The sequence below is a fragment of the Blennius ocellaris genome, assembly GCF_963422515.1.
Source record: "Blennius ocellaris genome assembly, chromosome: 6".
In the NCBI taxonomy this organism is placed as follows: domain Eukaryota; kingdom Metazoa; phylum Chordata; class Actinopteri; order Blenniiformes; family Blenniidae; genus Blennius; species Blennius ocellaris.
The window spans coordinates 13,672,102-13,686,670 of record NC_137655.1 but is presented as its reverse complement, the minus strand read 5'-3'; the positions used below and the strand labels follow the sequence as shown (position 1 = coordinate 13,686,670).

The 14,569-nt window shown below is 39.7% G+C and overlaps 1 protein-coding gene across 1 annotated transcript in view; it reads left to right on the top strand.

The window, feature by feature from the left end:
- Positions 1-14,569, top strand: part of LOC308131311 (E3 ubiquitin-protein ligase SH3RF3-like) — a 95,580-nt gene that overhangs the window by 40,760 nt on the left and 40,251 nt on the right. The window contains exon 2 of the mRNA XM_080498008.1: positions 10,963-11,238. Within this exon, the coding sequence (XP_080354134.1) occupies positions 10,963-11,238 (276 nt within the window). The remainder of the gene's footprint in view (positions 1-10,962; positions 11,239-14,569) is intronic.

The window sequence follows — 14,569 nt, the reverse complement described above, 5'->3', positions numbered from 1 at the left end:
TAGATTTTTATTACAGGTCACAAGATTGTGACAATAGCCATTGGTGAGCCCCTCTCACTGTATGACATCACACCAAAGAGAGGTTGTCACAAATACTCATGTTTTGTCTCCAATAACCCCAATCTGCACAGTGTCTAGAAACGTTAAATGAGGTTCACCAGTTCACACTGAAGCAACAGCACCTTTAGAAAGAATACACATACAGACTGGAAAGTCTACTGGAAGTTCCCATCAGCATTAGCTTTAAACCAGAAGGCCTCTTGCTGTGAGGCAACGGGGCAAATCACTTTGCTTCACTCTGTTCATTTGATGAAGTTAATAAAAATCTATACTTTGGACAGTTTGATGGAGAAAAACTGATTATTTCAGACTGTGTCCCAGATTTGAACCAGAATGCCTGGGAACCATTTCCTGAGTTGGTAATTGTTTAATCAAACACATTGTTTCTTTCAGACCAACTGGTTTTCAAGATCATAGGTGAACTATATACTATATATACTATAAGTGTTGCTTTTCAGAGCTTGCTTTGCAGCCATCCTTTAAATAAAACCTTGTATAATCTGTTATTGCAACTGATTCTGGAATATTTTTCAGTTACAAATCTTCTTATTCTATGTGCAGGTGTGTCTTTTTACACAGGCAATAGTTAAATCCAGTTTTCATTTGTAATCAGACCAGTAAAAGTGAGCTGTCAGGTTTTGTATGTGGCTCTGCGTGTGTCTTTACTTTGGTGGAGGTGCTCACAAAGGTGTTTTGTTTATGTTTCTTTTAACATTATATTGTATAGTAGTCTTTTTTTCATGATTCCAAAGGTACTCACAGGGAAGTCATCTAACATTATGCAGTGACATTCACAAAAGATTCAGTTGCTGAGAGTGTGAGTGTATGGAGAAATTGAAAAGCTGAATTCAGCCTTGGTGTGATATTGGACCGCTGTAGGTTCACAGCTGCAACTCTGCATGTCCATGTAGTTAAGTTTGCTCATAGAAAAACTCCCCACTGGGATCCAAAGAGTGAGCGTGTAATAGCAAGGCACAAGCACCACGGTTAAAGATAATAATGCTATTGGGTTTGAAAGACCACGCCTGCCTCCTCACTCTCCTGTGATGTATGTCAGAGGAGTTCTTCCTTTCTGTAAACAACAATGATCATTTTGCAGTGCGGCATTAAAATGGCAAGAATTGTTCCAGCTTACGTAGTTGCATTTCACACTGATTCGCAAAACTGGAACCTCTCAAAGAAATTTACAAACTTTTGCGAGTCGCGAGATTTGAGCCAGAAGACTCCTACTGGGAAAGAATCAAGCTCTGCAGCTGTTAAACCTCAACCACAGATAATGATGACAAAGAGCAGCACTAAAACACAGTGCTGCTGCTCTTATTATCATCGTGTAAGACTCGGGACTGCTGGAGTCAACACTTTTTATCTTGAAAACGGCCTCAGCATCTGAAGCACTTACCGCAGTAAACTCACCAAATAAGTTACCAGTGATGCGTTTGTCTATTATTGCAGGAACAGACTAGAAACGTGTGTGTATTTCTAGGAGAGGGCTACTCTTACTGACAATACACTCAGACCAGATTATGTCTATGCTTACATGGAGAATTACTGTTGTTGTTTGTTTTTATTATATCTTTTTACATACGTTGGCAGCTATCAAAGCCCAGAATACAATTACAACCTATATTTACACATACATAAGGACTGTACAGTGAGCATTTCAGAGCATAGTGACACAGAACATTGCTCTTGGCAATGCAGGTAAATATAGCCACGTTTGTTCTATTTTGACATAAAATGTCTTATTACAATGGCAGCTGTGGCTCAGTTTGCAGAGCGAGCCGTCCTCTAATCCCAATGATGGCGGTTCAACCCTCCATCTCACGTTGTCAATGTGTTACAAGTGCTTTGGCAGACAGAACAATGAGGGCCTGGTTTACGAAGACGTTTCATGCATGATCCTAGGCTCATGCAAATGCACGTCACTTTCAGTTTGCATGTGTTTTGTGGCTTCAGTAAGAATAAAACCATCAAAGTGACATCACGTACCAACCAGTACGTGATGTACCAGTATGTTGGTGAATGAATGTTGCCAACACATCAGAGCTTCAGTGTGAAAAATAAATCTGTATTTGACACAAAAAAAACCACTCAGTTTTGGAGATGATTTATTATAAGGTCAAAAATTGAGATATGCAGAACATATCCTCTAAGTCCAAAAACAAAGTGTGAAGGGAACAGTAGCTCAAGTCTCAGCCAGTTGACAACAACAGACACACTCGTCAACGACGCAAAGGTTTTCAGAGGTAGTAAATCACATTATGGCTTTGCAATATTAATTTACATAAAGTCCTCCTACTATTTTTGGAATCTAGAAACACCCAATACTCCATATTCATGAAGGCAAAGGCACTGCATAGATAATGAGTTCATATTTTGAACGTCGGTCTGACCCAAACCTCAATGTAACCCGTCCAGCTTCCACACAAGTGTCTGTTTTTCGGACTTTTTGACAGATCAAATTACTCCAAATGATGTACAAGCACCTTGGACTGCTCACATTGGTGTGTGAATGGGGTGGTGAGACGGCTCACGTAAAACCGTGTTAAAGCCGTAAAATGCGCAATAAAAGCAGTCCATTTACGTTTAACAGACATTCACGGGCTTAAATAGTCTCAAATGGTGTTTGTGAATCTAGAGATTGACCTGCACAGTTAAACATTTGAGGAACAAGTGTTTGATCTGGCTCACTGCACCGTATTCATCTCTCATCAGATCTGCATCTGTTTTCCTCTGAGGAACAACACCAGCCATGAGGCAGATTCCAGTAATAGAAGTCGGATGCTTGTTAAGAGGAGTGAGCTCGAATGACTGCTGCCCTCTCCAGAGGCAGCTCAGTGTACTTTCCCACTGCAGAGAGCCCTGCCTCACGGGGCCAGTTTCATATCAAAGCCACCTCAGCTGTCCTACTTTCACTCTCTTTTAATTAAGAAAACATCTGTACATTAAATGCTGTCTTGACAGAGGTAAATGAAGTGGCTGAATACAAGAAAGCAGACAAAGTATGCTCGTGGCAGATTCAATACTGTGTATGCCCTCAAAACGAAAACATAAAGATGACGGAAACGGTTGCTGCTGTAGTGTCTCGCCAGTCAAAACAATCTTTTATTGGTCACAGCAGTAGATTGACCACCAAACAATAAAAGTTCAATTTCCTTCAATATATAACCTCAGGCACAACAACATCCACCTCTATTTCACACTTCAAAACAGTCTTTTTTTAAAGTAACAGTGTTCCCTATTGTTCTCGACAAATAAATGAATATTTTTGCAACATAAGTGTGTTTATAGGTAGACCAGTGTTTTGTTTTGGTTTTTTTTAATTCTTATAGTTGAGTGTGCAGGTGGTTGTGTAAATGAGGCCGAGAACATGATTTCTACAGCTTGTAGAATCTTAGAATTTTTATGAATGTGACCCGTGGAACACATATTTGTGTGTTTATCTGAAGTGTCTCGAAAGAGGCCAAGAAAGAAAAAAGAAGATCTCTGAGGTGCAACTACTCACAGCATGGAGACCACACATTTCCCACGAGGCTTCCATCTTGTCGTGTTCATTAAACGGATTTATTCAGATACAACAATTCCTGACTCTTGAGTCCTCTGAGATCTTTTCTGTGAGACACGGTTCATAGCAGCAGATGCTTGTTGTGATGTAATTAACCTTTCATTCAGTCCAATCACACTTCGTATCGCCCTGGATTACTGTCTCCAAGATATTATGAGGCAAGCAAAGCTATTTAAAAAAAAAACTGTTGTCTTTATAGTGTGGCTCCTGTGGGATAATTAGTCGCTGCATAAAGATTCTTGGTGGCACCTTTAACTCTTTCGAGTAATTTGCTGCACAACACTGATAATTATTCTCGTTCAAGAGAATGAGATTGCTGCTGTGTTGAATGTACTGTATGTCACATTCGTGTATTGCCGCATTTGCTGTCATGCAATAGTTGTTTATGTCCCACAGTGATGAAGTATTGAGACAGTTTGTTTGTGTTCTCAGTTTGCGGTAACATTTAACCAGAACGTTCATGTTTGCAATACAAAACAGCTGTTGCTACAGCTAACTTTTTGTGTCATATTATATATTGTATTGCCAATAAAAGCCTATATTTTAGATAAGTTCACATATTTTCATTCACTTTAAAGGAAAGTTATGTTGTTTTTTTTCTTTAGCATATTTGCATTTATTTTCAATTCTCCGCAGTGGATAAAAAAGATACAGTTTTTGCCTCTTACAGTTCACCAATTTGCTCAGTTTGGAAATCAAAGCTGCTAATATATATTTATATTCTGGGTTTCCTGATAATTGGGCACGTTTTAATGAATGAATACATAAAGTGGTATTATTGACATAATGAGGGTAAGAGAGGTTGGTGTGCAGCATTCAAGCCAACACTTGAGTGTGTTGACTCAGGTATATAGACGAGAAGTTTGGTGTTAATTATTGATCTTCTAAGCTCGGCATGATTGGTCACTTACACTTACAGAGTAACCGTTCATCACTCCTCCATCCATTAGCAATGGATGTTCGTCCAGGTGTTCGTGTGTGTGTGTGTGTGTGTGTGTCGGTGTCATGTGGGCCTAGTTGAATGGAGCAATCAGTCCCATGTTGGACAAGCCACCTCACTTTATCTAATGGTTTCAGAAGAGATACACAGTGAGAGACTTGACAGATGGGAGTCTCAGCAGTCATCAATGGAAAGAGTCAACATTCATTCTGTGACCCCAAGGGATGGATGGATGCACACACACACACACACACGCACGCACGCACGCACACACACTTAAAACGCCCTCTTTACTACCCCTGTGGTGCAGTAATTACTGTTTGTGGATTTTCATAAAGGGCATGAGGTGTGTGCGTGTGTGCGTGCATGTGATAATATTGGGCTCCTGGCTTTGAGACCAAAAACTATTCCCACACAGATCCAGAGATCCAACAACAATTCCTGATTTTTTTTTTTGCACGCTCTTCTTACACTTAATAAGATAACAAAACATTGATGAGTTTGAAAGTAATGAAGCAAGAACATTTTTTAATTTGCTTTAGTGATGAATTTAGGTGTCTGTAAACTCATGATAGAATGTACCTTCGACCATACTTGTGTGCTGGTAATCTTGTAGATAAAGCACTTTTCCATGATTGCCATGCTAAGAAAATTGACAATATCTGTAGTCACAGCATATTAATGAGAATGTTTCTGGTATAAGTCCTAGTTGAGTCTGGGAACCTTTATCTGTTGAGTTTGCATGCTCTTCCTGTCTGTGAGCGAGTTTTCTGAAGGCACTTCATGTTTCCTTCCGTGATACATAGATATGAAGTGCAATTTTCAATTTTCAGCTTCTGTTCTCGGCTCTGCTACAAGACAAGACCTTAAAATTTGCTCTCCAAAATTGATGCCGGAGTGGTATTATCGCAAGTGTTTTATTTTTATTGTTTCGTTCTTGTTTAAGATACATGTTACATTGATTACTGAGCTGTGAGTAAAAATGTTTATTCAATTAGCATTCAAATAAATATAGAACTGTTTTTACAGTAAACGTTTTGATATTATAGTCGCATAAAGACAGTCGTGTGTGTGTGTGTGTGTGTGTGTGTGTGTGTGTGTGTGTGTGTGTGTGTGTGTGTGTGTGTGTGTGTGTGTGTGTGTGTGTGTGTGTGTGTGTGTGTGTGTGTGTGTGTGTGTGTGTGCGTGTGCGTGTGCGTGTGATATAGAAAGATTATGAGTCTCCGAGTGACGTATCGGTTTCAGTGTTTTATGTTCACAATTGAGCTTTAAAACAAGAGTAACAGAAATGTGACCAGTTCCTGGCAAATTATTAGAGGGTTTTTACAGGGACTCGGGGTCCCTTTCATTTGGAGTGCCAGCTTGTAAACTTGTCTGAACATTTATACCATAAAGTGCATGTGTTAAAGTGCTTTTACGAAGCTGAAGAATTACTCAAAAAAGAAGAGTGGAAAAAAAGTCTCACACGTGGCATGTAGAACCAGAGGAACGAATCAGAAAGCAGTGAAGGGTAAAACAGCAAAGACACAGAGTTGAAGAGTTAAGTCATAAAAAATATACTTAAAAATCTAAATTTAATACGAATTTTCTTGTGTGATTGTCCATTGCTAAATCTGTGATGAATGAATATACTTAGGATCCAAAATCTGGAATAATATTTCTATTATTTTTCAGTAAAATAATATCAGCTATTGTAGAGCTTGGACAAAAAAAACAACGAACACCCATCAGCCTTCTGATCTTCACCATCAGGGCTCCTTGTACGTTGTTGTCTCCTCCATTGCTGCTGCCGGGTGTGAAAGGCACCCTGGGAAACTTAGCCAAGGCCACACAAGTCAGCAACAGCTTATCCAGCCATTTGATCTTTGCTGGGTTACAAGCAAGATTGAATTGAAACAGATTGTGGGCTATGATTGATGATGTTTTGCAAGAACTGAGGTACATACTGTGACGCTTATCCACAGTAGCTCCAATAGCCCAACATAGAACTGGCCCATTGTTTGGAGTTTGCTGGGATTTTGTTCACCCTGACCCCTCCTGCTTAGTGAGGAGAAACACAGCAGCCTCTAGTTTTAGATGATCTCCTCAGCAGAGAGAGCACAGCCTCCTCCTTCCTCCCAACGTCGAGCAGCAAACACAGAAGCTCCCTGATGAGGCCCTTCAGCAGCTTCCAGCAGCATGGCCTGGCTGAGAGAAATAATGAGTTTATAAAGGTGAAGGGGTAAAAAAAAAAAGGGGGGGGTAAAAGAGAATATAATCACAGTGTGAGAAATGTTAAAGGGTATAGAATGAAGAAATAGTGAGAGGAAGAGCACAGCTGAAGAAATACAAGAAATGGGAAGAGAAACTTGAGAAACTAATCAGGTGAAACTCTTTTCACCAGTAGCATTAGGATGAACCAGGTCCTGTGTAAAATACAACCATTATATTTTACCAGGTTTGTATAACTAACCTGTAGACATTTTGACGAAAACAACGTGAGACGATGCATATAAATATCGTGAAGTTACACATCAAATTAAACAAGAAAAGCGCAGCTGCAAGACTATAGAAGTCACTTTTACATTACCCAAACAGAACTCCCACACCAATCAAATAAATAATCAAATGCCAAAATCCATGCAGTTATGTCTTGAACCCACCTGCTACTGGTTGGACACTCTCACTCTGGTTGTGTAGATATTCCATTTCAATATTTTACAAATAATTTTCAAGCAGAAAAGCCAAAAAATTTAAGTGAAGTTAAAGTTTTAAAGGGTTGATGAAGGATTACAGGTATCGATGAGCCATAACATTATGGCCTTCTGTTGTATATGGTTCACTTTTTTAAAACAACTCCAACTCACCCAGATGTGCTCCCACTACGACCCACTTCTATCTTTACTTATGCAGCAATAACTTAAGAACAATTGGTCAATTTTGCTCTTTCAACAAACCAATCAGTACAAAGCGGTCACAGTCACTCCTGTTTATTTACAACTATCATTGTACAATCTACAGAAGCTCATTCATGATAAAGAAGCCCCATATGTCAAAAGCTGCAATTAAATGTAGTTCTCTCTGCAAACCATCATTTCTAAATAAAACACATTTGTGTTGTGTTATTTATTGCAGATAAAGTGAGCAAAATGGATTAACTTATTTTTTAAATAACAACATAATGCCCACAAGTGTACGAGTAACTCTTAACTTCAAGTGAGGCTTGAGTCACTCCTTTTTTGAAATTATTTTTTGATTTTTGATTTTCTATTAGTCTTGTTCCTCCATATTTAAATACTTGTTTTGTCTCCCTCTCCTCACCTGCACCGGTGTATCTCTCTGAATACTAATTGTTCAGAAGTCACCTGTCAATCGTCAGTCTTTTTTCCAACTTCACAAACTCGCCTTGGATCGTGCGCGCTTCAAGAGTAATCATTTGGGGCTGTTCAGCACCACGGTGTGCACTAGTTGGCTGCATTGCTGGTAAAACAATGCACACGATGCAGCGTGAAGCCATGGGGAATTACAATCCAGGCTGAAATGATGCTTCGACATCAGTTCCTCACTTCATGTGTAACTGGTCATAATGTTATGGGTGGTCATTGATTGGTGCCATGTGAAAGTTACAAAACCACTGCCAGAAAACCTTGCAATAAAGCATCAGCTCAGTCTCGCTTTCAGGGAAAATTAGCCACAGATTCACTGCACGGTTTCATAACGACCGTAAATTCAACTGTTTCAAACCGCAGACTCGTGACATTTGGCCCGGCTCCTGCCTATAGTGTTTGTATAACATGTTCTTCAGTGTCGTGTCCAGATGTCTGCAGACTTTATTCACATCATTCCATCTATACGCAGGAAGTTTTCATTAAAATTTTGCTTTTAGGAAGTACTTGATGACGGCAACAGGAACAGGAAAAGCAGCATTTGTGCTGTATTTTTGTTGTTGTGTATGTGTGTGTTTCGTCTCCTTGCGTCACCACTGATCGCAGTACAGTCGCGCAGCAAAGCCTCTGGCGGTTCTCCTCTTTGTTGCGTCTGGGGGGAATCGGTCTGTATGTGAGTGTGTAAAGAGCGGCGGCATGCATCCATAAGTGTGTCTTCGTCTATTTTTTTTTTTTTTTTTTTTGCCTTTGTGTAAAGAAAGTAAGTTGTTTTCCTTTCAAGCATCCTGTCTTCTGTTTCACATTGCTGTTTGTTTACCTGGATCTTCTTTAAGATAAACACCCTTTTCTGTGGCAGTTGCCCTGAAGAACATGTTCGGGGTATTAAGTGTGTGCTGAGCTCTGCAGTGTTGGTTTTGGTGTGTGTTTGTGTGTGTGTGTGGTGGCGAATGTAAATATGACGATATACATCTATGTGTCTGTGGTTCTATAGAAATGTCCCTTTTTATCTCACCTTTAGGGCAAAAAAGAAGTAAAATCGAGTAACGTTTTCATTTTGGGCTTTTTTTTTTAATGAGAAAATTTTTTTTTTCAGGATCTGACATCTACAGTTGATCTGAACAACTCTATCTGGTGTGTTTCGCTATGTCCTGTCCATCTTTCCAGGACTCCTAGTTACTGTTTGTCAGGTTTTTCCTTGAGGCAGTCCGCAGCTTCAATTCAAAGCCACTTTAATAAAACAACTGATTCTGGATTTCAAGCACACAGAACCACACTACATATAGAAGAAATACTTCACAGTACAAAGGTGTGGACTCTGTGTGACCTGTAACTGCATGAAATAATCTCCGATACACATCTCCGTCTTTGTAAATAAGAAGAGCAGATAAAAAAAAAAAAAAAAATTCACATTAGCTGAATAACAACAGGTTAAATCTGTTCTTTTCAGCACTATTTCAACATGTGGAGCTACAATATGAGGCCCGACAGGCCTGCTGTGTCTAATTACATGATTGGACAATCACTGTTAAATCAGGTTGTGCAAGCGGTCATCAGACTGTGCGTTAATGCCAAAGTGATTCTCCCATTTCCTTATTAACTGAGTTCATTGCAACGTCTGGGCGATCTTAAACACGAACCTGGCATCACTTATCTATTTTGAGTTGGATAAATGAGACGGTGCGTACCTGTCCACGACTCGTGATAAGTGAGACACCACCTGATTTTGATGAAACTCCAGGGAGTCATGCTTCATGCCGTTCTGGCATTTCCAAAATGACTATGTTTGGCCCACGGTATGAGCAGCAATTACCCGGCAAACATTTTAATAACCAGTCATATCTCACATACTGCTCGGGGGAATGAAACAAACCTTGGAGCACATATCCAATTGTCCATGTTATACGAATTTGTCTCCGGGGCCAAACAGTTTGCAACATATTTGATTTGCTTCTGTTTTGAGTTAATTTAAAGCTTGTTTGGCTCCTGGCTTTTTTTTTTTTCTTATAAATGTAGTCATCACTGCCTCATTGGTATGTTACCCAATATAGAGCATCCAGCCATTAACCCATTATTTTTTCGCCACTTTATCCAAATCTATTAAGATGATACCGGCTTCAATCCCAGCTAGATTTGAATTTGGATCATTTTTATTCCCAACAGGGAAAGATGATAACATTAAACTTCAGACAGTTTCAAGTCAACAATTAATCTCAAATGCACGTTTCTGCGCTCTGAAAGAAAACTGGACTGCTGGGTGAATCCCCACTCAAGGGAACATGCAAGTCCCAAATTCCTCCCAGACTTCAACCAAAGATGCTCTCGCTGTGTGGCATTCCAGCTGTTATGAAACAAATAAATGTTTGTTTTTTTGTTTTTTTGTCATACAGAGAAACTTGAGAAAGATGATTTCCAAACAGGGCAGAAAGGCAGCATCCTTTGGTTGTTAACAAGGAATATGATCAAATAGCATTTGAATGTAATCTTTAGTCTTTTGTGTGGTGATCTTGCATCTTTTCTGGAACTGTTGCTTGACAGAAATGCTTTTAATCCCATGCAGAGCTCCCATAAAGCAATTAATTTTACTGTTGGCAGGGTTTTAAGGGAAGGAGTACACCTGTCAACTAGCCCTCAATAGATTGGAATGTAGGACTGAACTGCCCCCATTTCTGACTCAAAATCATTTTTACAAGTGAGAAAGGAGCAAAATACAAATACGTTCAAAGCAGCAGTGTGTTTGAAAGCTCTAATCCACAAGTTCATTGCTGTTTTGGCACGTGTTGTGACACATGATTAATGCAGGGGATGTTTTTAGTGTGTATATTTGAGCATTTTATTCAATGAGGCGCTTTTAGAAACTGAAAGAGAGAAACATTCAATATATTATGTGAACAAACCATCAGAAAGATTTTTTTAAAGTGCTTCACAGAAATGTGAAAAACACCACCAGACATGTTCACAATTACGGATTGTGGATTATGAATACCTGTTATAAATGCTGTTATTAAGTCTTTCTACATGTTTGTGGTTTACAGAATATCCCGGCGCTACCGTGTGGTAAAGCCCTCTACTCTTATGAAGGCAAGGAACCAGGTGACCTCCAGTTTTCTAAGGGCGACATCATCATCCTGCGACGCAAGGTGGATGACAACTGGTACCATGGCGAACTCAATGGCTGTCATGGTTTCCTGCCTGCGAGTTACATCCAACTGCTGCGTCCCCTGAGCCAAACGCCACCACAGGGCAAAGCGTTGTACGACTTTGAGGTCAAAGACAAAGACCAAGATAAAGACTGTCTGGCCTTCAGCAAGGTATATATACACACACACACACACACACACACACACACACACACACACACACGCAATGAAACCCCAAAATATGGAGGAACTCTGTGCTTGATTTATTGGAGGGATTCAAGGGATTGATCTACTCTGAATACAGGAATATCAGAAAACACTTATCTGGAGAGTTAAACCATGTTGTTTCTTTGTAGGACAGTAATAATTTATTAGTGCTGACGCCTCTGTTTTATGGATGTAAACCAGTGCATTTCTGAACAGGGTAAAAAGTACAAGCTCAGCTTGATGGAGCTAAATGGCTTTTAGATAAAATATGTGTGCTGTTGCTTCTGTTTAATAGTTAAAATCAGTGTTTCTCGAGTCAGGACCATTGTAGTCTTGAATTACAATGTGGCAACATGGGGAATCCAGGGATCAGGGATTTCTCCTGCAGTATCCCCTTTTTTTAATTGTTGAAGAAAAGTTTTAAACTACCAATCAGTTTGTGAAAACACACATTGTTGGGACGAAACTTGTTAGTGGAAGTGTGTTGCAGGGAAATTAAAAGTATAGTAAGTTGTATTGCAAAGTCTAACAGCAGTTTCATACTATACATGCCAGTTTGCAAATAAAAACTCTCTAAAACCAGAAAAAGATTAAACTTTTTATTTGCTCTTGGATCTGAACAGCCATTCATATTTATTGGTGGTTGCAAAGTGGCTTCAGTTCAGTCAGTTGGGCTTTGAGAACTACCGGTTTACATGTTGAGATTTTGAGATTGTCATGTCATTATCAGAATAGAATAGAATAGAATAGAATAGCTTTATTAATCCAAGAGGGAAATTCCTGATATTCTTGTTGTCGATCAGCTTCCACATAACTGAGCTTGGGGATGTTAAGTTTTTATACAGGCACTTATATTTATTAGTAGACCAGACCCTATGTGCGTTATCTGCTCTCAACTGAGGTTGTCACAGCAAATCATGTGGCCTAGATGTTTGTTTTATCTCAGGGTTTTGTTGCCCTTCTTGAAGAAACCAGCAAACCTCTGGTTACAAGCTTTCTTCCCGAAACTATATTCCACAACTGCCTGCCGTGTCACTGTGCCTTGAATATATTACAGTATGTAGTAAGAAATATACTAAAACTATGCAGCAACGTGCTTAAGTTTTCCCTGGCAATGCTTCATTCTAACAGTGATTAAGTTTTGAGGAGAAAGCCGTTCTCGCTTTGTGATTGTTACAGAAATGTACGCATCTGTTGATTTGCCATCCGCTGGTAAGTCCAGACTTTCTGAAACTTTGAGTACATGAATGATGTCCACATGTGCACCTGCTTTAAAACCTTTTTTTCAGATTTTCTTATCCACTGGGCAACGTTTTTTTTTTTCATGTTCAATACTCTTGTCACGGTTTTCAAACTGAATTTTTCATCAGCGCAACTCGACATGTTTGATACGAGATATTTCGAGTGCAGACATAACATCCAGTCCTCACCGGGATCAGTGGGGATTAGGCTGAAGAAGATTTCTGATACAGATATTTTCAGAATATCTGGCACCTCATGAGCACTATTCTAATACTCAAAGTTCTTCTATTTTTATGGCGGGATTTCATTTATACCTCGATAAGAATCAAAATAGTTTATTTACGGTGTTGTGTCTCTTTAATCTCTCCTTTTTTATGTGAGCTCATATTTCTTTTTGGCAAGGTGAGAACTGGGACAAAACTCAATTTAAAATCCTCTGTGTAAAACTTTTCCACACCGCATGGGGTTTCCCTGGTGAGATGTGAAGGCAATACTGAAAATATGTTCTCCAGTGAAGGTCAGCGACGGCTGTCTGGAGGCCACCATGCCCTTGTTATTAAGTTGGGAGTGAGGCTTTTGTGTCCAAATGTTTGAAACTGGTGTGCATTAGCTTTGTGTTGGTGATGCATCACCGCCATTAACAGAGTGAAATGGGGTTTTATAAGAGAAACAAAGTGTGAATTGAAAAGCGCTAAAAGAAAACCTGTTATATCTGCAGGATGCGAAATGGGAGAGCGTCATGCTGCTTCCCACCAATAGTCTCTTTCGTTTTTGGACTTTGGGATTAATCATTACGACTGACTGTTTTAAGATTGATGAGGTTTCTTCTTTTTTGTTGTTGTTCCAAACATAAGCATGACAATGCTTTCTATCTTAATGTGGTTGATCCTGAAGAAGCTTGTCATAATTAAGGTGGGTGATGGATTGATCAGCTCTGTTTGTCAGAATGATCACTGAAATTATGAATGAATTTGTATAGATAAGGATATGTCGAGGGAAGTCACTCAGTCCTTCAGAAGCGTCTGTCTGGTGCTGAGTTGTGTAAACAGTAATTTGTATTCTTGGTATTCCTCAAAGCTTATCATTTTGTTCCTGCTGTTACACCAGCTCATTTGTGGTAGGACTGAACACTCGACACCTCTGCCGTGTCTCGGCTCTCTAAGTGTGTCTGCACAGAACGGGAGAGAGAAAAGAAGATTATTAAATTACAGTGCACTGTTCTCTCCAGTGTAGGTGTCTGAAGACTGATGTTAAACACAGATACCCTGTTTCCAACCCACCGCCCTTTGCACCGGGCTAAACGGATAGTGAGGAGACGTTAATGAGTCACATTTTTGGGGGGCGTTTTTAGCAATAGACTAATCAACAGGTTAATGATTGATGATTACACAAAGCCAAACTCTCGAGCAGAGAGACAAACCCCTGTGGTGTGCTATATGTGTGTTGTCATGCAGAACCAGTGTGTGTGATATTGTTTTCTCAGTGTGAGAGGTAATTACTCAGTATGACTAATACACAGTCATTTACTGGCATTATTACTACTATCCCATAATGGTCTCGCCAAGACCTTCATGTGAGGAGAGCTGCAGCTGAGGGGAAAATATTTTCATGATAAAAATCTGTCAGGGTGCGAGGTGAACAATGGGATGAAATTTTCTGATGTTTATCAGATGCAATGTTCTATCATCGGAACAATGTAGTCATTAGACAAGCACGTAGGCATGCTAATCTATTCCCCCAGAGGAAGTGGCATCTGTGAATGATGCATTCGGTGTGTTTCATTGAGAATGGGCTATGAGTCATGTTGCAAGTGTATGCGAGTGTGTCCAAGTTTGCCTTTTTAACAGGAGATCATCTCAGGCTAAAACTGTGAGGCACGGATTCAAAGGGTTTAAACGCGAGCTCTTAATTATTCGTAGCCATGTTGTTGTTGTAGTAGATTATCATTCCCTTTAAGAAACCAGTATGCGTGTGCACTTCGGTACACTGCTGCTCCATGGAGAGATTTGCCTAACAACACAAAAAGAGCCATGCACATTCATTTTTACATATA